General features: G+C 47.2%; 1 protein-coding gene across 7 annotated transcripts in view; it reads left to right on the top strand.

Moving 5' to 3' along the window:
• Positions 1-88: 88 nt before the first annotated feature.
• The window catches only part of LOC144227981 (uncharacterized), a 40,149-nt gene continuing 15,648 nt past the window's right edge, over positions 89-24,589 (top strand). For all 7 annotated transcript variants that reach the window (XR_013334082.1, XR_013334081.1, XR_013334079.1 and 4 more), the window contains exons 1-2: positions 89-1,834; positions 7,192-7,477. Coding sequence is in view for 3 of the 7 variants with exons in the window: in XM_077759800.1 (XP_077615926.1) it covers positions 7,464-7,477 (14 nt within the window). In the remaining 4 variants the exon portion in view is untranslated. The remainder of the gene's footprint in view (positions 1,835-7,191; positions 7,478-24,589) is intronic.

Raw genomic sequence — 24,589 nt, 5'->3', positions numbered from 1 at the left:
GGGGGGGGGGGGGGGGGGGGGGGCCAGTGGGCTGGGGGGGAGGGAATGGGGAGCAGGGGTGGGTGGTGGGCCAGGGACGAAGGTGAGGGGTAATGTCTGTGGAGAAAGGAGTTCCGTTAGGATATTCGCTCCGGGGCATGAGGGATGTGCGGGGTAAGCAGCACAGGCCAGTGAGGGGACGCCGCAAGGCCGGAAGCCGGGCCCGGGATCACCAGCGGTCGTGCCCGGAGCCAGGAAGCAGAGGGGCCCAGATGCTGCGAGAAAAATTGTGGGTGCCCTGGAACGGGCTCATTGTGATCGGGAAGAGAATGGAGCTTCAGAGTAGAAATACACAAAAGCCTAGGATGTCGGACCCTAAGGCTGACCCTGAGTACTGGAGACTGGAAGGTGTGGAAAAGAGGGTCTTCAAAGAGAAGTCAGGCAAGAGTCAGGAAAAGTTGGATGTGAAGCCACCCCACAGTGTAGCAGGTGCATTACAGGCTTCGGCAGAATTGGGGCAAAACAGCCCAAGGGCGATGTGGGGAAAGCAAGAAATCAGAGGCCAAATAGGCGCTGAATTTGAAAGTGTCCGGACTGCAGCAGGATCTAGGAGGGGGTCTGGTTTTAAAGACAGGTTAAAGTTTACTGGAGAGCGAACCAGCGGAGAGGACCTGAGATCCAGGGGATATACACTAGGGCAGAATGAGGAGGAGCTGAGGTCTAGTGGAGAGAGGCTGAGTGGAGAGAAACTGAGGTCTAGTAGAGAGAAGCTTAGGTCAAGTGGAGAGAAGCTGGGATCAAGTGGAGAGAGGCTGAAGTCAAGAGAGAAGCTGAGTGGAGAGAAACTGAGGTCAAGTGGAGAGAAGCTGAGTGGAGAGAAACTGAGGTCTAGTAAAGAGAAACTGACGTCAAGTGGAGAGAAGCTGGGGTCAAGTGGAGAGAACCACCGATTTAGGAGGGAGAAGCTGGGAACTAGTGGAGAGGATTTGAGATCCACTGGAGATAAACCGCAGTCAAGTGCCTTAAAACTGGGCACTAGTGGGGAGAAGCTGGAGGACTCCAGAATGGGGAGCATAGATGAAGAACGTATTGAAAGAGTGGTAGAAGTTACTAATGCTGAGTTGGAAATTCCTGTTGAAAGACTGGAAGGGAATGATGAGGGGCTTGAAGGGGCTGAGGAAGCGGGAACTGAGGAGGTCTTGGGTGGAGTGAATGATATTGCTGTTGAATCTGTTACTGTGGAAGAGAAAGAGGTTGTAGGTGAAGGTAGTGGTGAATGAGGCAGATGAAGGACTGAAGCTAAAGAAAGAAAGAGAAGGAGATAGAGGAAGTGTTATAAGTCAAAGAGGATAAAGTAGAGCCAAGCAATTATTTACCCCAAAGAGGTAAATCTGAGAGAGGAAAGGAGAGCATGGGAACGAAGAGCTTCTGGAGTTGAAGGTAGAGAACAAGACCAAAGGAAACCAAGAAGAGTAGAGAAAGGGAAATGAGAACATTTGGAGGATTTTGAGGAGAAAGAAAAGATCTGAAAATGTGTTGATCGAGGAAAAGTGGAGATTGGTTTCTTGGAGAAGAACTGTGACTGACGGGCTTATAGGGAAGTGTTTGAAAATGGATTTGGGATGGTCTAGAAGATTTCATTTAATGTGTGATTGGGTTTACGAGATACAGAAGAATGCATAGTGAGAAAAATGGAAAATTACAGAAGGATAAAAGATAGATAATGGAGGTTGTGAAGGAAGATGTAGGCTGGAGCGAGCAAAGAAAACTTCTGAAAGAGGATCCTGAAGAAGAATGAGAGGCTCCAAAGTGACCAAAGCAAGAGCAAAGAAAATAAAGAAGGGAAGGAAAAAAAGTAAGACGTCAAATCCCCTCCTCATGATCATGTTTGTTGGGTTTTAAAGTCATTTCCTTTAATCTTTCTGTAGGCCCTCCCATGTAAGCCAGTTTTACAATCTCATGGGACAGGCCTCTTGCAGGGCCCCATACATCTGGACCAAGCTCATATTCATGGCTCTTCCCTCTAACTGGCCCCCAAGTGCCTCCAGAATAATTGCTGGATTCCACTGTTTCAGTCACTTCACCATCATCACCATTTCCATGGGTTTCCCTCTCCTTCACACATCAAATTTGAGTTGCTCATACTCAATTGGAAGTTACCTCAACTATTTGTGTTATTGTTTCCATCTTTGACCTATATTTTAGGTATATAATATATATTATATATGTATATATACACATATATACATTGCATGTATATATACACAAATATACTGTATATACATTATATATATCATGTGTATATATTTACACCATATATATAATGCATGTGTGCGTGTATATATGTATATATAGATTTTTTTTCTAAGAGAGAGAAAGTGTAAGTGTGGGGTGGGGAGAGAGGCAGAGGAAAATAGAGAGAATCCCAGGCAGGCTCCATGCTTTGTGTGCTGCAAGACAGTGGGCTTGATCCCACAACCCTGGGATCATGACCTGAGCCAAAATCAAGAGTTGGACACTCAACCGACTGAGCCATCCAGGCACCCCTCCAACTTTCACTTAGGTGGCTCATCTAATCACATGGACTTTTCCTCTTGTGTCAGTCTGTTTTGGGGCTTTCTTTCTTTTATGACTTCCACATGCCATCCATCATCCACTCTCATCCCAGGGAAGGGAGAAGACTTCCTGAGTGCCTGCTGTCAAGAGATCAATGTCAAAACTTAGGCTGTTAAGCTTAGATCCTGTTTGTCTCTTGGACAGGGACGTAAGAGATGACGGAACGCAGCCATGGATAGTTAGGATGAAAGAAATATTTCACCCTTTTCCTCCATGTACATTTATTTATTTATTTATTTATTTATTTATTTATTTTTAAATNCTGGCAGTCAGCACAGAGCCCGACGCGGGGCTCGAACCCACGAACCGTGAGATCATGACCTAAGCGAAAGTCGGACGCTTAACCGACTAAGCCACCCAGGCACCCCTATTTATTTATTTATTTATTTATAATTTACTTTTTTTAAAGTTTATTTATTTTGGGGGAAGAGAGAAAGAGTGAGCGGGAGGAGGTGCAGAGAGAGGGAGACAGAGAATCCCAAGCAGGATCCACGCTGTCAGTGCAGAGCCTGATACGGGGCTCGAATTCACGAACCTCGAGATCATGACCTGAGCTGAAACCAAGAGTTGGATGCTTAACCAACTCAGTCATCCAGAAGCCCCACCTCCATGTACTTTTAAAAGTCTGTAGTATTTCTGTGGAGTAGAAACTTCACTATATCATAAATATCATGACACAAATTTATAATAGACTCATGTTTTTATTTTTTTAATGTTTCATTTTATTTTTTTTGAGAGAGAGAGAGAGAGCACAAATAGAGGAGGGGCAGAGAGAGAGGGAGACACAGAATCTGAAGCAGGCTCCAGGCTCTGAGCTGTCAGCACAGAGCCAGAAGCCTGACATGGGGCTTGAACTAATGAACTGAGTTCATGACCAGAGCCAAAGTTGGACACTTAACCCACTGAGCAACCCAGGTGCCCCTAAATGGTTAAGTTTTTTACATACCCTCTGCTAATTTTCTGCGAAGTCTCTGAAAGATCTGTAAAGCCCATGCCGTATTTTTGTTCATATAGTCAAACCTAATAGATAATGTATTAATTTCATTTTTTTCCCCCAGCAATTTCCTTCTTTGAGTTCTTTGTCCTCTGGGTTGGACGTAGAGTGGCTCTGTTCCAGGCTTGCTCCATAGCTGCTTTCCTGGGCTTCTTAACACTTCTCTCTGTTCTTCTGTCTTGGATCTCCTACTGCCTGGATCTTAGATCTTCTTCCTCTTTCTTGTTTTACAGCCTTATTTTGGCCAACCACGTCATCTAATAGCTTCTAGAGACAGGGACCATGGGAGGTAAACTTTGTGATAACGTATCTGCCTGAATCTATTGATTCTTCTCTCATATTGGATTGATTTATTGCAAGCCAAAGAGGAGAAATTAGAGCTGAGCAGAACATTATTGACCCAGAAGGTGTAAATACGAGATGAGAGAGCATCTGAGTCTGCAAGGAGGGAATGCAGAGGAAGAGCTATGAGGCTCAGCTATTATGGGACTCTAGGTTGGAAATATTTTTCGTTTTGAATTTTAAAGGCATTGCCCCACTATCTTCTAACTTCTAAGTATCGCTGTTTATAATTACAATTTTATTCTCTTTTTTCTAAAACCTTTATTCTATTGGATATGTCCTGTTTTTCTTCCTTATGTAAATTACCTGTTTTCTACCACCCTGACGGGTCACCCTGCCTGCTTGTCTCATTTTCTGTGGCTCTACTGTAGGAATTTGGAGCCCGATTGGGGCTCTTACCTTTTTTTCTACATTTGTCCCTCTTTTATTCTACTCTCTGGATAGTGTCATTAACTTTATCATCTTATCCTTTCTATTGAAGTTTTTAAAAAAATTTCAATTCTCTTGTTCATTGATTCTTTTTTTATATATATATAGCATTTCTGTTTTTGTTTCGTGTACATGTTCTCTTAGCTCTCCAAGGAAGAATTTTCCTGTTTCTAATTGTTCTGCTTTTCTTATTGTTTCCTTTGAATTCTTCTCCCCCTACCACCCTTTTTTCAGGTGTGTGTGTGTGTGTGTGCGCATGTTGGAGGTTTTCCTCAAATGTTTGATCTTAGTCTGTGTGCACAGACGGGGCTTGTTAATTGATGGTCTTCACTCTATGGTTTTATACTATATTTATCCCTTTATTTTCATCTTGGTGAGGTTTGGCGTTAAACACATGTGTGTTCAATCTGCTGTGTTTGACAAAAAGTCTCCTCCAATACATTTTGATTATTCTTAATTGAATTCTCAAGTGTAACCCTGATTTTCATCTTGAAGGTAACTTCCTATTTCCTTTACGAATATTCCTGGGTCAAAGTGACTAACACACTGAACAAATAAACCTCAGCATAGTATTAAAACCAGTTAGTACTTTTAGCAAAGTACTAAATCAGTTATTATAAACATGCTGTTATTGCCCTCATCTTAAAACTTTTTTTAAAAAATATTTTTATTTATTTCTAGGAGAGAGAGAGAGAGAGACAGCGTGAGCAGGGGAGGGTCAGAGAGAGAGGGAGTCACAGACTGAAACAGGCTCCAGGCTCTGAGCTGGCAGTCAGCACAGAGCCCGACGCGGGGCTCGAACCCACGAACCACGAGATCATGACCCAAGCGAAAGTCGGACGCTTAACCAACTAAGCCACCCAGGCGCCCCTATTGCCCTCATCTTAAAACACACACACACACACACACACACACACACACACACGCATCTTTAAAAAAAACAAAACGTTATCTTTAAAAAAAACACAAAACCTCTCTTGACCACATATGCCCCTCTGGATACTGTCCCATTTTTCTTGCTCCCTGTAGTCGGCACAGAAGTGGCCCCCTAAAGATATACTTACTTCCTGGTTCCAGGAAGCTGTGCATATTGCCTCATAGGACAGAAGAGTGAATATTACTTGACATGGCAAAAGATGAGATTAAGCTAAAGATCTTGAAAGGAGGAGTTTATTCTGGATCATCTGGGTGAGCCCTAAGTGCCATCACAAGTATCCTTATAAGAAAGAGACAAAGGGGATCAGATACAGAGAAGAAGAGGAAGCCACATGACCCCAAAGGCAGAGGCAGGAATGATTCGGCCACAAGTCAAGGAGTGTTAGGAGCCACCGGAAGTTGGAAGGGCAAAGAACGATTCTCCCTCAGAGCCTCTGGAGGGAGCGTGGCCTTTGCCAGTGCCTTGATTTTGGACTTTTGGCCTCCAGAACACTATTCTCCAGAGAGAACAAATTTCCGTTCTTTTAAGCCATGCAGTTTGCGGTAATTTTTTACAGTGGCTCTAGGAAACTAATACATTCCCTTCATAGCAAAATTCCTCCAAAAAGTTGTTTATGCTTTTTCTAATCTTCTCCCTTCCTTTTTTATCCAACTTTTTATATTGGACCTTTTATTTTTTTAAAAAAATTTTAATGTTTTATTTATTTCTGAGAGAGAGAGAGAGACAGCGTGAGCAGGGGAGGGTCAGAGAGAGAGGGAGACACAGACTCTGAAACAGGCTCCAGGCTCTGAGCTAGCTGTCAGCACAGAGCCTGACGTGGGGCTCGAACCCACGAACCGTGAGATCATGACCTGAGCCGAAGTCGGATGCTTAACCGACTGAGTCATTTTTTATTATCGTCTCTCCCCACTAGAATGTAAGCCCCATGAGGGAATCAGTGTGAGCCTGTTTGTTCCCCGTTCTAGTGTGCTGTCTACCCAACACATAGGAGGCATTCAGCATATATTTGTGTTATGAATTAAAGTCATGTTCAGTGACTTTACCTGCGTCAATACTATTTAGCATTAATGAGAAATTGCTAGAATAATTTACCCTGTTCTTTAGAACAAATCACATATTTTGAGGCCTCAAATGCCTGAAAATACCTTTAATCCATATTTGAGGTTTGTCTAGGTATAGAATTTTCCCTCAATAGTCTGAAGGCATGCCCCTTTGTTTTCTCCTTTCACTCATGGCCACTGAGAATCCACATCCATTTTCATGCTTGAGCCATTGCATACCGCCAGGTGATCTGTGTATGTGGCCTATTTTCTTCTCCTCACCTCTGTTATTTCTGCTCATTTATTGGTCAGTTGTTTATAGCTTGCTTATCCTTCTATTCTCTAGGAACTCTGATCCCATAATTGGACAATAAAATAGAGATACTGGGTGTGGGCGGAATTGTAAAGATAAGCTACAGAAGGCTCAACCCTAGTGGTAGGCTCTTTTTGCAAGCGATAGCCAACATTTACTGAATTCTTCTGATAATCTGAATTATTTCATAGGCACCCTGCTAAGCACTTTACATGCTCTCTGTCATTTAATCCTTCCAACAACTAACTCTCTGAGATGGGAACTATTACCGTGTCAAGTTCCTGGGCTAGAAACTGCCAGGCCCGCAGCTGCACTGGAAAGCACTCTGACGAACTAGTCGCCCTGTTCCTATGAAATAAGCCCTGCTGCTGAGTTTCCCAGCCTGCCAAAGTGAGGTCTGTGATCCTGCCCCAGGGGCGGGGAACGACACCGGGTCACAGCTGGTCCATCTACTCAGTGAGGCTTGTTGAACAAGCGGTTCGGTGGCAAGTTCTGAAGAACATAAATGCCAAAAAGCAATCATGTTTATTTTCTTTCCCAGATCTCTGCCTTCCCAAGATCGCCTGCTCCTAGCCTCCTCTCCTCTGGTGATTCTCTGAGCACCGAGAAGTTGTGGCCTCTCTCAAAGGAGGCCTCCCTAGGCATGAGGTCAAGACAGTTGTGTGGGTCTCTCCGATTGCACTGCACAGTACACAAATTATGAAGCTAATGACCAGACTTGTTCTTTGGACGGATTACATTTTCTCCTGGGACACCAGATGCATTCCACCCAGGCCACAGAAAGAAAAAGTGAGGATCGAGACGCCCTGACATATGGCGGCCATCTTGTAAGTGCCAATATTTTCAATCATCTAGGTAGCCAGAACTTTAGAGATGTAATATCCTTTAAAATTAATCAAAATGCACAAGTTTGAGGGCATTGAGGCTCTTGAGTGATTTTATGTATTTCTATTATCCTATTTTTTCTTTGCATATTTCCCAAAGATCCTGTTTCTTGCAACAGATGTGTTAAAAATGACATTATTATTTTGCTTCTGTTTAAATTCCCCCTTTGGCTGTCCCATTAATTCATTCAGCAAACACTGAACACTTACTGTGTGCCAGCTGGGAATGCAACAAGCGTGAAGGACCAGGTTCTTGCCCTTGGCCTCCTATCTTCTGTCGAGACAGACCCCTCAGCAGCAAGTAGATGTCCGTGCACTGTGAGGCGGGCTAGGAGGGCGCTAGATACTAAGTGTGGTAGAACTTCAGAGGAGGGAGGGCCTGGCCGTGCGGTTGGTTGGGGTGGGGGGCATCAGAGAAGCCTTCCTCGCAGAGGTGACCACTTGGGCCTGGACTTAGAAGGGTGAGAAGGGGTCCACACGGGGTGAGGAGAAGACAAACATTCATTCTCAGCAGCGAGAAGAAGACTGTTGATGTACAATGACTGGGGACTGCATGGCTCAGTCGGGAGGGAGGAAGAACAGTCGTTAGGTGCAGCTGGAGCAGAGAGAATATTATGGAGGCTGGCAGGATGTGAGCTTGGGAGAGCCTAGGGACAGCCTTGAAAGCAGGATTAAGGAAATTAGTCTTTGTTCTGTAGGCGACAGGGAGAATGACACCATGAGGTCTTTGCTTTACAGAGTTTACCAAACTGAGAGACGGAATCAATAGGGCGCAGCATGAGGGTGGGTCAGAGTGGAGCACTGAGTCAGTGCTCAGCATGCAGGAGATATGATTATTAGATCGTTAGAAGGAACAGTTCAAGGAGCGCCTGGCTGGCTCAGTGGGTTGAGCGTCTGACTTACCTCAGGTCATGATCTTGCAGTTCATGGGTTTGAGCCCCACGTCGGGCTCTGTGTGGACAGCTCAGAGCCTGGAGCCTGTTTCGGATTCTAGGTCTCCCTCTGTCTTCCCTCCCTCCCTTGCTTGCGCTCTGTGTCTCTCACACAAATAAAACTTTGTATATATTAAGAATGAACAGTTCAATGGGGCACCTGGGTGGCTTAGTCGGTTGAGCGTCCGACTTTTGCTTAGGTCATGGTCTCGCGGTTCGTGGGTTCGGGCCCCGCGTCGGGCTCTGTGCTGACTGCCAGTTCAGAGCCTGGAGCCTGTTTCAGTCTGTGACTCCCTCTCTCTCTGACCCTCCCCTGCTCACGCTGTCTCTCTCTCTCTCTCTCCTAAAAATAAATAAAACATTAAAAATAAAAAAAAAAAAGAATGAACAGTTCAAGGTAGAGAGGTCAAGGCCATGAACTGAGGCAGAGAAAGTAGGATCAAAAACTGGAGGATGGATTGGAGGGGGTTGTAGAAGTCCTGCTGAACAGGGTTGCTAATTAATTGTGAGTGGATGGGGAGGGGGAAGGCACCAAGCTTACAGATGGCAATAGCTGACACCTGTCATCCAGTGCTCCCTCTGCAGTTCGGTGCTTTGCATGCAGCACCTCATTTCATCCCATAATGGCCCTGTTAGAGGGATTGTATTACTACCTGCATTTTACAGGAGAGGAAGTTGGAGCCTGGAGTGTTCAACCAAAGCGACAAGGCAGGTATAGTGTGGTAGTAGTTAGGATTTGAACCCAAGAGAATCAGCACCCTTGGCCACTGCACAGTAGCTTCGGCAGCTGACTGAATTTCGGCACCAAGCAATGGGGACGTGAAGTGACCACTTCCGGAAGCAATTAAGCAAGTGGCAGGTTAGGGCCTCAAGCCCACTGAAACCACCCCCTGCCCCCCAGAGCTCACAAACAGGCTGGTACATCAGGCTGTAGCCATGTTGAATATTTTAAAAACCACTTTTAGAACTGAATCCTGACATTAAAAAAATCTAGAGAGTCACATTAAAGCCTGCTGGATTATTATATTATTATTAAACATGTTTGTATTTTAGAGAGAGAGTGCAAGTGGGGGAGAGGGGCAGAGAGGGAGAGGGAGAGGGGGAGAGAGAGAGAGAATCTTAAGCAGGGTCCATGCCCAGCACGGAGCCCAGCGCAGAGCTCAGTCCCACAACCCTGGGATCACGTCCTGAGCCAAAATCGAGAGTCAGCTGCTCCACCGGCCGAGTCACCCAGGCGCCCCAGCCTTGATTATCTTGAAAAGAAAATCTGGCCATACTGGGCCCGTATAACAACCCTTCCTGCCTATTCTATTTCCTTCAGCTAGGACCTGTGCTCCCCCGTTGGCCAGAGCTCAGCAGCCTGGGGTCCCTGTCTACCTCCACGGGTGCCTGAGTTTGCATCCCTCGGCCACAAGCTGGGCCAGTCTGAGGTGAGGCTGGTTTTGTGCACTTAATCCTGTGTCAAGCGCAGGCCCTCACTGATGGTTCAATACTCTTTTTGAACTTTAGGGAATATACGATAAGAGCAGCAACACATTTTGCTTTCTCTGTTTTCTGCCTTCGTGCTGTGGGAATTGAGAAAAAATAATTACCCGGCCACACTTGGATGCTCGCAGGAGGGGGGCCAGTACAGGCAGTGCAGGACAAAGGTGACAGCCACCGTTCCCGAAACTAGCTCCAGGTAAAAGGAAGTCTCAGTCGTGCGGTGGAAGACAGCAGAAGTAATGGCTGCTGTTCAAATCATGCTGTGACTTTTTCTGTTCAGTTTGTTCCGTACTTAATAATTTGCTTGAATTTTGAACTGGGTACTTTGGGCGTATTATAAGGAAGCTTTTGGGGAAAATACGTGTGCACGTATGCATGTGTGTGAGGCGTGGGGTGGGCCATAGCTTACACTCCGTGGCTTGGAATTCCCTGCAGAAATTTGATTTCAAAATACTATTTTTAAATTTTTATGTTTTGAAATTTAAATTTTAAATTTTAAAATTTTAAAGTCTTATTAAAGACTTGAAAGCATGTTTCTGTACCATTAAGTTAAAATGTGGGGCACAGGACGGCAAACATTTTGCCGTTTTGAATACTTCGTTAGACCTGAGATGTCATCCTCCCCATGGCAGTGGTCAGCCCGGACACGGTGGATTTTATGCTTGTGTGTTTGTCTGCATTTCGTCGATCACACTTAGAGATACGGGTTCAAATGAGAACTAGAGCTGACGTCAGAGTTACAGGAGTCTGACTCCTAGTCTCTGATGTTGGTAGTGGCAGCAGACAGCTTCCTCTCATGCCACCTGATTCAGGAACTGGGAGAAAGCCGCCGCCTCTGAGCACGAATTTCTCAGGCCACTGAGCACCATTCTGGGAGGGCCTCTGGGTCTCAGAGGTTCACTGTCCATCTCAAAAGGGTCGTCTGTCCCATCAGACCACGCCGACCCAACTCTCAAGAGGCTGGCCCTTCAAGCTTTCCCCTGGGAGCTAGACGTAAGCGCACAAGGTTCGCCTTGCAGATCAATCTGGCCTCTGAAGTCATTTCTACACAGATTACACGGGGCTCGTGAGGCCGCACTGCTGTGCCTTGGACTCTGACCCCTTCCCAGAACACTCTCCTTCCTCCTCTCCTCCCTCCTCAGAGGCTCCCCTCCCCTCCACACCCCTTCACCAATGTGCATGCCCAGGGTGGGACCTGGGTGTGTGTTGTGGCTAGTTCTTGTTAGTATCACTCAGAATCCATTGTTCCTTATTGATATCATATAGACGGGTGCCCGGTCTTATGATACTTAGCACCATGCCGGCAGCCAGGGATACAACAGCCAGGTGCCCTGCTCCTGGGGATGAGAGGAGCATGCAGGGACTCATTCATGAATGAGGTGGCACTTTTCACAGGACTCGAACAAATGGCATTTTATCTCAGCCACATTATAATTTCATTTTTGTGGTGTGGCCTAAAAAGGTCTAGGCTCCCCACAAGATTAGCCAGGTGCGTGGTAAAATTCTACTTATTCATTTAACAAACATTTACTAAACCCCTATTATTTGTCGGGCACTGACACGTGCAGGATGAAACTGACAAATACGTCACTTGGAGTTTGCACTGTCACAGAAGGTGACAGAAAAGCTGTGTCAAGATATAATCTGAGCTAAGAATTTTGGAGAAAAACCAAGCTGGGTAAGGGAGAGAGAATGACCCAAGGCAGGAGTGGGGGGCCCCCCTGCTCTTTTAGACAAGAGTGTCTAGGAAGGCCTTTCTGATGAGGGGACTCTTGAACCAGGGCCCAGAAGGAGGTGAGGGAGAAGCAGCTGTTTGGAAGATGTCCTTCCCAGGGAGTGGGGGGGTGGGGTGGGGGGGGGACATTCCAAGTGGCGGAGGGCCTGGCCTTTTGGAGAAATCAGAAGTCACCAACTGAACTCTTGGCCTCCACGGCTTCCTCGTCGGCAAGTCCATGGGCTTGTTGGGGGAACAGAAAAAATTGTTTTCAGAAATATTTATGTCAACCGTCAGGCACTGTGTAAAAAGCTATTCTCTTTGTGTTGACTTTATCAAGTTTTTGTAGAGTGTCTAAATTGTCAGGATTATAATTATTATATTACAGTTTTGCCCTTTCATTTTTTTATTATCGTGGTGAAATTCATCTAACATGTAATTATCCCTTTTCAAGTATGCAGCCCAGTGGCATTCAGTCCATTCATTCTGCAGTGCAACCACCTTTTTTTTTTTCTTTTTTGAGAGAGAGAGAGAGAATCCCAAGCAGGCTTCGCACTGTCAGCACAGCACCTGAGGTGGGGCTCAAACTCAGCCAAAATCAAGAGTCAGAAGCTTAACCAACAGAGCCACCAAGGCGCCCCATGCAATCACCATTTCTGTCTACTTTCAAATGTTTTCATCATCCTGCTCTTAAGGTTTTTCAGATTCATTTATACAGCCCCTCTTGAAAAAAAAGACTTTCCCCCCATACCTGACTTTGCCCATTCCAGTTCTGGCTGGCCTTCCCCAGTTCCTGTGACTCCTCCATGTGTTTATTCAACAGCCATTTATTGAGCACCTACTATGCAATAGGCACCATGCTAGGTAGGTACTAAGGATACAGCGGGGACAAAGGACACACAGGTCTTCATTTAGGGGACTCATAATCTAGTGGGGATTTAGACACTGAACATATATTTACCAGGAAATTGATTTAAGTTAGATAAATGCTTTTAAGAAAAAAATGCTTTGAAAAGTGTGTTTAGAACATTTGTGGAGTTGTAAAAGCTACTAGAAGTGAGACGTTTTGTAGCTACCAGCCATTAAAGCTCAGGCTAGCAAGACTATATTGTTCTTATGATTGTGTTCTTAGTTCAGAGGTGCTGGAAAGAAAGATCACCTCCGGGAAGAGAGCTGGATTATGTCAGGGCAGAGAGTGGGAAGGCAGGCTACGGTGAGAGCAGTGGTACCTCGTTCATTTCCTCCTGATGTCAATCTGTCGACGTACGCAGCGACAGATAGCGTTCCCATCGCTCCCGTTTTATAGATGTGGAAACGGAGGCAAAGAAGCTTGTGCCTTGCCTCATGCCACCTAGTGGGGATTTTTTCCCCCGCGTTAACCCTCTGCCCGGTAGAGCTGAACGGCATTTTGTCCAATAGGGGTCAGTGATGCACCTGATTGGGGTGCTCCATATCCCCCCAGCCCACTCGGTGTGCTCCCCGCCTTCCAGGAGAGGGCGCTGCGAGGCTGGGCCTTGGAGTCCCCTCACCAGAGCTCCTGGGTCCCGCCCTCCAGTGCCACCGTGCCCCCCCCTCCTCCCCACCCCCAGACTCATGACCCGGCAAGCTCTCAGCGCCCCAGGCCTTTTCCTTAACACTGATGTGTGCGTCTGTGTTTTCCTAAATGATTGTTTCTTAATCACGCTATGGAATGACAAATCAGGGCTAGTAACCCAAGTCACTGCCAGGGACAGGCCGGGGACCGCCAAGACCTAGGCCCAGCCCCCTGGGCGGGGAGCCACAAACACTGCTAGCTGGTCCCCGCAGCCACGTGGTCCAGCAGGGCAGTGCCAAGGCCGCACGTCTGTCATGTAGGCGCGATCGCCGGATTTCTTTAGGCAAGGTGACCTGGCAGCGTTTCCACCACACCCACGGCTAGTTTCGCTTTCCTCATGTTGTTAAAAAGGGCCTTCTCACTGGAGTAGGGGGTGTGAACACGTTCCAACATTTTACTCAGTTTGTTAATAGGACCGCTTGCTGGAGATCTCTTCCTTCGAGTGGGTCTCTCTCCTTCCTTCCCGGGAAGATGCCCGCAACTGTCCTCTTTGGCATTTGTCCAAAGTCCAGGTTCAAATAGCTTTGGGGCTGTGGTTTAATTTTAACCATAAGAGCTTCTTTTAGAATAATTACTTTTTAATCTGGAAAGAGCCAGTTTGCCACAGAGCAGTAACACCTCCTTCCTGGAACCAGTAGACAAAGTCATGTTCATTTACTGCTGATGTATCTTTCTTTTGTTAATTTTTTAAACGTTTATTCATTTTTGAGAGACACAGAGAGACAGAGTGCAAGCAGGGGAGGGGCAGAGAGGGAGGGAGACACAGGATCTGAAACAGGCTCCAGGCTCTGAGCTGTCAGCACAGAGCCTGACGTGGGGCTCGAACTCACGAACCGTGAGATCATGACCTGAGCTGAAGTCGGTTGCTTAACTGATTGAGCCACCCAGGCACCCCTGATATATCTCTCTTTAAAAAGGGAAACTGCTTTGGTGGGGGAAAACGGGGAAATGAAAACTGTGGATAGGGCAGTTCGAAGGACTGTTTGGATGTCTGCTCTAATCAATGCTATAAACACTCGGTGGCTAAGGACAGTGGGCTGGGAGAGCACTGAGGGACCAAATGATTTATAGGCCCCTGAGCAGGCACTGGACTGAATGCCCCAGAGAATGGCTTTTTAGAGCTGTCCTGTGGGTGGCCTTGTGGCATTCGGTTTTCTGGGACAGTCTCAGTTTCTGAGTCAGAAGATAACACTGGCCCTTTGCAAGCTCATGCATCAGACGGCCACCAATCCTCAGTTCTGAAATGTGGTCACCAGAGAGGCGTGCGAGCAGTGACAGGCGTTATCTCCTTAGCAATGACCTTACCCAGGCAGTGAAGCAGAGCTGGGATCCCCAGGGCGCCGGTGAGGGTACTTCCAGTTCCTCGTTCCCCTATAATGCAGGTCCTTTGGTAATAATGACTTGTATTTGTAGGACATTAAAGATTCTGATACAGAAGGACAGAAATTGGTTATCAACCCTTTTGTGGTTTAAGTGGCATACCTCTTCCTTGGAAATTAAAAAAAAAAAAGAAGAAGAAGAAACCATGAGATGAAAAGAATATGGAATATGCAATGGAGACCAGTTCTAGAAAAAAATTATTTATGTCAGTCCAAGCTAAGGCAGACTTTGTTTTGGGAAGACTTCCTCGTTTTACAGAAAGCATCTCTTCACCAGAGATTCACGCGTGGATTTATTTAAATATGAAGCTCTAGTCTGGAGCATTTGAGTAGGAGGGAGGACAGACACACTGGAGGCCGCCTTTCAAAAGCTGTTACCAGCAGGAGAAGAGTCTTAAATGAAAAAGTGTCCGATTACCCAGTGAGTCAGTGAGGGCTGAGGCTTCCATTTAGAAAGATCTGACCTCGCACAGACTCTCTTAAGGGCAGGTGCCCAGAGCCAGAAATGGCCGTGCCGGCCTGATGGGTCCCACAGCCGCTCCCGAAGGCAGAGGCTGTGCCTTTCGTAGCTCCTCACTGCTGGGGCTCCTGGTTCAGAACCCTCAGCGAATGCCAGACCAATGCATTTATTGGTTAGATTTGAAGCACATAAGGAGAAAGACCTACTTGTGATGGGATCCAGCAAAGAATCAGAGCCTGGTGCTGCCCATTCCTCTTGCTTCTACAAAAGTCCTGAAGAAGAAGAGGAAAAAAAAAAAAAAAAAGAAAGAAAGAAAACAAATAAAGCCAAGCTAATCTGGGAGTTTGATCACTACCAAGAAGGCGTTTTTGTTTCGTCATTCAGTTTCTAGCACGGCCTCCAGCTCAGACCTGTGCAGCCAAGTCTCAGGAAACTACTTCCCCTACAGGCCTTTCTCCCTGCCCCCTGGGCGCAGTTACTCATTTGGACCTGGGCTGCTACACCCCAAAGCATCCCTCTTTCCTGAATCCTCCCCACCAAAGGCAGAGGGGCTGGGGTGGCACTCTCAGGGCAACACTGGGCTTCCCGGATGGCGCTGTCATCCCCCAAGAAGGACTTCCACTTGGTGATGCCCTGGAGGAGCCCCGGGAGGCAACCGGTGGGGTGCTGATTCAGTTGGAAGAGAGTTCAGAGGGAGACGCCTAACTGGTGGGAGTAAATCAGCCCAGGGAAGGGTGGATCTGTGTCTCCAGCTGGTTTGGGGTTGGGAGGGTAGAGTCAGGGACCTTGTTTTTAATATATAGATTAATTTTTTTTAATGTTTGTTTATTTCTGAGAGAGTATTAGTGGGGGAGGTGCAGAGAATCTCTCTCTCTCTGTATATATATATAGTTATTTATTTAAAGCACAATAAGGGAGGGGCAGAGAGAGAGGGGACAGAGGATCTGAAGCGGGCTCTGTGCTGATAGCAGAGAGTGTGATGCAGGGCTCAAACTCATGAACTGTGAGATCCTGACCTAAGCTGAAGTCAAGCAGTTAACCAGCTGAGCCACCTAACCGCACCTGACATTCCCTTATCTTAAGGCTTTTACTCCTTCAGCCAGCACACACAAGATTGGGACTTTCCTTTTGTTTTGGTTATATCCTCAGAATCACAGGAAAATCCATGAGATGATAGAGTCTGAAAAATAAAAACTCACAGAGAAGCCTCAGCGTATTGAGGTTGATGTCAGAAGTCATGGGCTATGTTACTGGTCAGTGAGACATTTCCTCTAAATAATTTTTAAGAGAAAGGAATGGAAGGTTGCCTGGGTGGCTCAGTCGGTTAAGTGTCTGACTCCTGATTTTGGCTCAGATCATGATCTCATGGTTCATGAGATTGAGCCACGCATGTTGGTGCTGACAGCGTGGAGCCTGCTTGGGATTCTTTCTCTCCCTCTGTCTCTGCCCCTTCCCTTCTCTGGCTGGCTCTCTCTCTCAAAATAAACATTAAAAAAAAAAAAAAAGAAAGGAATGGAATCAAGGGCTTAAATTGGAATATATGTGGTTGACCTAGTTATAAGGTCGGCTGTCTGTTTAATTAATAGCTACTTCCATGGTGTGGGACAGCAAGGTCACGCGTAGCCCTGTATAGTCACAATGCTGTCCTGGGGCTCCGGAAAAAACGGTGGCAAAGGATTCAGCTTCAGGCTTATTTTATCTTAGTCTCCAGGCTGGCATGGATCAGAAGTAGAGTAAAATATTGAAGTGGCGTCCCAAATATTAGTTCTAAAGAACAAATTGACTGGCAAGGGAGAGCATCTTAGATCCAGCCAGGGCAGCCACGCCCCAGACGAACAACGTCACCCACGTGTGCCTCCAGGGAGCCCCTGCGGCTGTTTGGGATTTGTAGTCTTCTGGGGGATGACCGTGCTGACAGGGTTTTTTCCCGAGTCAGACTTATACCCCGTCAGCAAGACACGGTTTATACGATCTGTTCGCCACATCGTGGCACATTAGGCACAGTCTCTTTTAAGTTCAATTACATTCATGTTTAGAAATACCATAGATGGAAAGGGCTAGAAAGCACTCTAGCAAGCAGTCATTACTGAAATTAAAATGCTTTGAACTGGAGCCTTAGAGAACCTTGAGAATTTGTAGGAGTTAACTGGGATGCGTGCCAGCTCTCACAGTACACATGTAAGGTCCTGAGGGATGGCAGCGCCGTTCAATAAGAGGTACTTCAGATGGCTGGGGGCAGACCAAGGAGGGCCAGCCGGAGACAAAACGTCACAAAGCATCTTCGAGTACCAGGAGTTATCTCCCTCTGCAGAACCCTGGGGACTGAATTGTTTGGGTCAGTTGCCTGTTTGGGTAGAAAGATAAACTGAGGCAGGCGTCCCCAGAGCAGACTCTGGAGGAAATGTTCGGGGACGAACACCCTGTAACACCTCTTTGATGTCAAAGGTGAAGTAGTTGAACCCTGGACCTCACCATAAGATACGAAGAGTCACTCCAAATTTATGAGCTTGTTAAACTTGTATTTTTGACTGTCTGCACGTCCGGCTTTAGAGAAAACACATAGAATGCTTCCAGCCACACCTTCTCAAACCACTTAGCTGACAGTTTTTTTCTGCTAATTACTCTGGTGAGCGTCTCTGTCATTTATAAAGTTTGAGGCAGCCAGGGCAAGGGAGTGGGGATCTGTCTTTTGGTTCCCTTTGTGGCACATGGGGGTCAAATTCTGCCATCTTTTGAAATCAGTCTGATCAGTCAGATTACCAGAGAATGCCACAGTAGAGGACCCAAACCACACAAACACACAGACACACACACACACACACACACACACACACACACAATCAGCAATGTGTCCGATTTGCTTTGGCCACAGGGCCAGGCTCCGTGGTTTTAGGTTTGTATGTGCTTCTTCATTGTCTTTATTTTTTTTAAATGTTTATTTATTTTTGATAGAGAGAGAAGGAAACAAGAGTGGGGGCGGGCAGAGAGAGGGGGAGACAGAATCTGAAGCAGGCTCCAGGCTCTGAGCAGTCAGCACGGAGCCTGATGCAGGGCTTGAAACCCTGACCCATGAGATGGGGACCCGAACTGAAGTCAGATGCTTAACCGACTTAGCCACCCAGGTGTCCCCTTCATTGTATTTTTGGGTGAATATCGGCTGATTCACCTAAAGGCTCCTCATCCACATTCACTTTGTTTTGATGAAATGAGAAGGCTCCTGCCCTTTTCCTTGTTTCTTTCTTTCCTCGGACATTAGTAAGATCAATGGAATAAAGCCCATAAAGTACTCTGAATTACTTCAAGAGGAGGGCAGCCTGACTCACTTCACATACCCCACAATCCAGGGCTTCTGTCATCTGCTTCCCCAGGGATGTTGCCCGAGAGGAAGCAGCTGGGGCTCTGGACACAACACCACGTGGTACTTTTGGTTGGAGCTCCTCACTCCTGACCTTGGCCTCAACACTCTTATCTCCAGAAATAGGGTAAATGGCAGTTCAGCTGCTTGTGACTCCTCGTCATGGGGGCCTTCGGTCACCTGCAGCGTGACTTACCAGGCTGATAGTTCCAGCCCCCGTTCCAGGAACTATTCAAAGGTTAGACTCGAAGTGGAACACGGTGCAACTTAGGAACCTAGGTTGTACTCTCACAAGCTCGTTCTCGAAGACGAGGCCGCAGGGAGATGGGGAACCCTGCTCCCTTATGTGCTGAGATGTCTGAACTCGGCTGGGAGGGCACAGTGAAGTCCCACCTTCCTGAGAGCCCTTGCTCAGAGCCCTGACCAGGGCGCAGGGAATATCACAGTTGCCGCAAGCCCCGTCACCTAGATGTCCTTGAGTTTCTTAAGCTGCCAGTGCTGTGACCTGCTATCGATCGTGTGGTTGAAGCGCAGCTGTGGCTTGGGCCGGCGGCCCCTTCCCCAAGGTCCCTTCTTGGGTAGTGGCTGTTCACCAAGCCTGTGCCGTTCAGGAACTCTCAGGCCTCTCCTTCCCCCGAACCCCCTTCCCTCATGGGTGGTAAAGGAGTTCAGTTTCTTTTTTTTTCTTTTTAATTTTTTTTTTTAACGTTTTATTTATTTCTAGGAGAGAGAGACAGAGACAGCATGAGCAGGGGAGGGTCAGAGAGAGAGGGAGTCACAGACTGAAACAGGCTCCAGGCTCTGAGCCGGCAGTCAGCACAGAGCCCGACGCGGGGCTCGAACCCACGAAGCGCGAGATCATGACCTAAGCGAAAGTCGGACACGTAACCGACTAAGCCACCCAGGCGCCCCAAGGAGTTCAGTTTCTTATAAGAAGAATGTTATGTCCTGGTGCCCCAGAGGAGGGGAGCCACCGTGCTCCTAAGGCTTATTCATCCAGTCCACAGGAGAGTCCCAAGGATAAAGGCATCTTCTAGAGACAATGCGTGTGGGGGTTGGAGGTTTGCAGAAGGAGACTCTGGAGTGGAGGCTCATTGAATCCTTGCTGAGAGGAGCCTGGAAATGGTTGAGTGAGGAAAGAGAACCAGCAGAGGCCAGAAGGTACTGAGAAGGTGGAGCAGTGGCCCTGGAACACAGCAAGAGGAGAAGTTTAATTATGCTAATTAACTAAACGAAAAGGGAATATGGCATCCATTTGGTTGCCGAAAACTATTCTGAGCAGGAAAGAAAAATTGTGTCAAATCCTGCACTGGGGATGGATGAAGGCTTGGTAACCAAGGTCTTGAAAAGGACAGAGACGGCCAGCCTTGCAGCTATAAATGGGTCACTTCTGTGTTTCTGTCACCAAGATTTGCCAGTCCGATGTCACGTGACTCCGTGTTTGCACGTGCACGTTCGCGCTATTAGGTTGTCTTCTGAACAATTCTGAGCTCTAAGAAAACACTGGCCAAGTGAACACCCATTTCCAGGAGCCTGGGTGCCACCCAAGCCTTGCTCAGGGGAGACGGGGCCCTTCCTCCTTCCATTCACCAGGATGACAAGTGTCCGGCATCTTTTTGCCTGGACGCTTGCCCTTCCTCAGGAGAGCTGGGCTCCTGCCCAGGCATTTGTGCGTGTGTGTGTATATGTGTGCGTGTGCGTGGGGGGGCGTGAGAGGAGGGAGAGGGGGGCTCTCCCCCTGTGTGGTGATTCCACCAGTCAGTGGAAGGCTCTGAGCAGAGGCAAGGTAAAGCAAGAGTGACACCAAGTGCCAAGAGTAGGAGCTTTACTGTGGCTCCCAGTGTTGTTTTCTCTCCTCAAATTATAGGAGCGGAAAGGCCTAGTTCCTGCCCACAGCACTCCCCTCAAGGAGAGGGCGACAACAGGCTCTAGAGGCTGGCTTGACATCCCTATTCCACTCCGCTCCTTTAGATGAAGGGATTGGCTCTCTGGGAATTAGATGCAAAATTGGGGCTTTGACTAGATTCTTAAAGTAAAAATCAAGGTGAAAGGTCTTGGCTAGAGCACGACGCAGAGGTCCAGGTTGCCATGTTGACCCCAAACGGGTCCTTCAGCCTCTTCTGGAGAAGAAATGTGGCCCATGGATAGGACCACAGGTGGACCCTGCTTGCTGGTGACAGAGAGCTGTCAGGTTACCTGGGCCAACCTTTGTATACAGGGAATGACCTGCTTCACTTGTTAAAAAAACAAAACAAAACAAAAACAAAAACACTGACCTACTTCTGTGTGTTTGTTCTAGAAGCTGCTCCTGACTCAGGGTCCCTGTGGCCAGAAACCCACCCTGTTAAGTCAGTGGTGAGGAACTAAGATGCATGTTCTTATGCATTGGCCCCCCGAGAGGGACTGGGCACCTTGGGGGCAGAGAATTCTGTGGGCTGCTGCGAGGGGGCTCTCCCTGGTGCACGCTGGACCTATGCTTCCAGCCCTTCCTCAGACGTCTCCCCAGGGGAGGAATATGGCCAAGTCGGTATTTGCCTTCTGGCCAGTGCTTGTTCTCAGCTTGGAGCCTATTTGACTTCTTCCTCCATGGGAGATAAGCAGGGAATAGATTTGTTTGTCCAGGTGCCACCAATCCAATGACTATCTCAGGCACATGAGTGTCTTCAGGGCGTAGGATCAGATCTGGTCCCCCCTCCCCGCCCTCCCCGGTGACATCTCTATTCCTGATCTGGATGTGCTGTAAACAGCAGGTTGATTCAAAACTGGGAGGCATTGGGAAACCCTTTGGGTAGGAGATTTCGAAATGAGATTTAGGTTAGAAAAAATATAGCGTGGTGAGGCTCTAAGGAATAAAAGAGACAGGAAAAACCTCCTCTCCCCTGTCTCTCAGCTGGGTAGCAGGGATAAACAGAAAAGCCTCGAAGAGTCTCGAGTGGGGGAGAGGGGACACCCAACAGCAGCACAAGGCTGTCCCTGTCTCTGCCCACCACCAACACGGAGGCGAAGCCACACCTGGAACACGCTTCCAGTCTAGGACATATCAGCATCAGCAAGGTGTAGATAGATCAGAGGCCCCCGCAGAAGAAAGCAGGGCCTGGAGGTGGGGGGCGGCAGGGGAGCTGGGTTGGCAGGAGGATTAGAGGGACAGCTTTGTTACAAAAAGACTTGAAACATGAACCCAGAGCGTCAGTGACCCCGGCAGGAGGGGCAGCCTCACACTGCAGACCGGTGGGCTTTAGCTCAGGACACCCTGGCATCGGGTGGCTCCACGTGGCAGGTGCCTCTGACGTGAAGAGCACCGAGGAAGATGCTGGCTGGATCCAGAACTGCAGGAAGTGGCCACGAGGGGAAGGAGAAGGAAACTGAGGAACAAGGAGAGGAAGATCAACGAAACCAACTCCGAAGAAGAAAAGGAGGTAAACAGAAGGAACGATGGGAGGAGCATCCTAGAAAGAAAGAAAAGGAGAGAGGAGATGATGCCCCTCATTTGATGGCCTTGAAGTGGAGAGGTCAAGACTGAGTCTCCAAATGTGGTCAAGACTCGGAAAGCTTGTCATCTGACCAATAAATCCCATCCAGTGGAACAAAGGAAGTGGTGCTCTTCCAGGGTGGACGTTTGTTTGGCAGCACACTGCGTAAAAACCGTGAGCGGCGCCGTAAGAACCAGCTAATCAGTTATGAACGAGAGGGGCTTATGATTCATGAGCGCGCCTACCACCTCCGCGCAGAAGCCAGGACTTCCCTGTCTCGTGCGGGGTGGGGACCCACCTAACCGGAACCGCCACCCAGCCTCTCCCAGTCTCCTTAGATGACGAGCCGTGGCATCCTTGGTCCACCCACCTCAGCCCCCAAGCATCTTGCCAAAACATCGGTAAACAAGTGCAGGCGAAGGGAGTTACAGACCTCTGTGCTCTGTGCCATTTTCTCCCAGGGCCCAGCGCGTGACCGACCCGGGATTTCTCATCACAGGCTATGTATTCTTTCCTTAAAGAGTAGTCAGAAGGTCTTCAAACACCTTCCTCTGAGCTCAGAGGAAGTTTATTTTCTGCTTCCTTTTATATTCTCTTACTATGGCCCAGGAAATCCAGCAGTTTGCCTGAACCCCATGGGAACATCGTCTTCCACCTCCAGCATATCCAAGCATTTGCAACAGCCGGCGCAAACCTGACCATAGCAGTTGGCCAGCCTTCCTGCCAAGGATGAACCAGAGATTAACGTTATTAGCCACAACATCTAACATTTGTTTAGGGATTTATACCTCACAAAGCAAATAATTATCTTATTTAATCCTCACAATAATCCTGTGTTACTGTTACTTCCACTCTATAGAGTTTTAGAAAGATAAAGCGTCTTCCCCAGTGTCAACTGGTAGACCTAAGAGTCACTCACATACTCTGACTGCAAATCCTGTGGGCTTTCTTTCTTTTCTTTTTTTTTTTTCCCTAATGGTTATTTATTTTTGAGAAAGAGAGACGGAACACAAGCAGGAGAGGGGCAGAGAGAGTAGGAGACACAGAATCCGAAGCTGCCTCCAGGCTCTGAGCTGTCAGTACAGAGCCTGATGTAGGGCTCGAACTCACAAACCATGAGATCATGACCTGAGCTGAAGTCGGATGCTTAACTGACTGAGCCACCCAGGCGACCCAAGTCCTCTGGGCTTTCTATATAAGGTCGCGGGCCCCTTAGTGATTCCAGAGTAACATCAGAGTTGTGATTGTTGGATCTCTTTCCTGACTCCCAGTTCTGCATCCCAGTGACCGACATTTATTAACCTTCCTCCCACCCTACTTCCATGATCGCCAAGTGGGAGAAGAATCTCCACTTCTTGGAGAAGAATATATACAGAAAGCAAATGGTTCTTACATTTCCTTTTCTAAAAACTCTTTTTTAAAGTTTTTTAAATGTTTTACTTATTTCTGAGAGAGAGAGAGGTGAGCAGGGGAGGGTCAGAGAAAGAGGGAGACACAGAATCTGAAGCAGGCTCCAGGCTCTGAGCTGGCTGTCAGCACAGAGCCCAACGCAGGGCTCAAACCCACAAACTGTGAGATCATGACCTGAGCCAAAGTTGGACGCTTAACCAACTGAGCCACCCAGGCGCCCCCAAAAACTCTTAATCAAAATCACCATAAAGGTTTCTTCTCATTACAAAATGAATGTGGGATCACATTTGTAGGAAAAGTACAAAGTGGAAACAAACAAACAAGACAGTAAAATCCGAAGTCCACCATCGAGTAATAACTTAGTATTATGAATGCCATGGTGTTTAGTCTTCCGTAATTTTTATGATGTACACGTGGACTTATTTGTGTCTACCAGAATGTAAAATGTGCCTGCCCCTAACACTGTTTTGGAACCTGCTTTTTAAACTTAACGTATTGTAAACATTTTCCTGTTAGTAAATATTTTTGTGGTATCTTATTTATTGGATATATAATATTTCATTATAATTTTTAATGGTACTCTAGAATTAAATATTTAGATTGTTCCTATTTATAACCGGTTTTATGATAGACTTCTAGGTCTGATTTTAATTTTCATTTCCTTGATTATGAATGAGGCTGAATTTTTTCATATGATTTTTATCATATGAAGCTCATTCACGAATAGCCCGTCCATACTATTAACAGTTTTCAGTGGTGTGTACTTTCTTTTTCTATTGGTATGTAAGAACTCTTGGGGCGCCTGGGTGGCTTAGTCAGTTAAGCGTCAGACTTTCGCTTAGGTCATGATCTCGCGGTTGGTGGGTTCGAGCCCCGCGTCGGGCCCTGTGCTGACTGCCAGCTCAGAGCCTGGAGCCAATTTCAGAGTCTGTATATCTCTCTCTCTCTGACCGCCCCCCTGCTCATGCTGTCTCTCTCTCACTCCTCTAGAAAGAAAAAAAAAAAAAGAACTCTTTATGTGAAAGCTAAAATTTACATTGCATTTGAAAAAAATTTTTTAAGTGTTTATTTTTGAGAGAGCATGAGCAAGGGAGGGGCACAGAGAGAGGGAGAGAAAGGATCTGAAGCAGGCTCTTTGCTGTCAGCACAGAGCCCAATGTGGGGCTCAAACTTATGAACCATGAGATCATGACCTGGGCCAAAGTCGGATGCTCAACTGACTGAGCCACCCAGGCGCCTTATGTTGCATTTTATGC

The sequence above is a fragment of the Crocuta crocuta genome, unplaced genomic scaffold (assembly GCF_008692635.1).
Source record: "Crocuta crocuta isolate KB4526 unplaced genomic scaffold, BGI_CrCroc_1.0 scaffold53, whole genome shotgun sequence".
NCBI lineage: Eukaryota > Metazoa > Chordata > Mammalia > Carnivora > Hyaenidae > Crocuta > Crocuta crocuta.
Note: the sequence above shows the minus strand (reverse complement) of the source record. Positions and strands in the feature narration are given on the sequence as shown.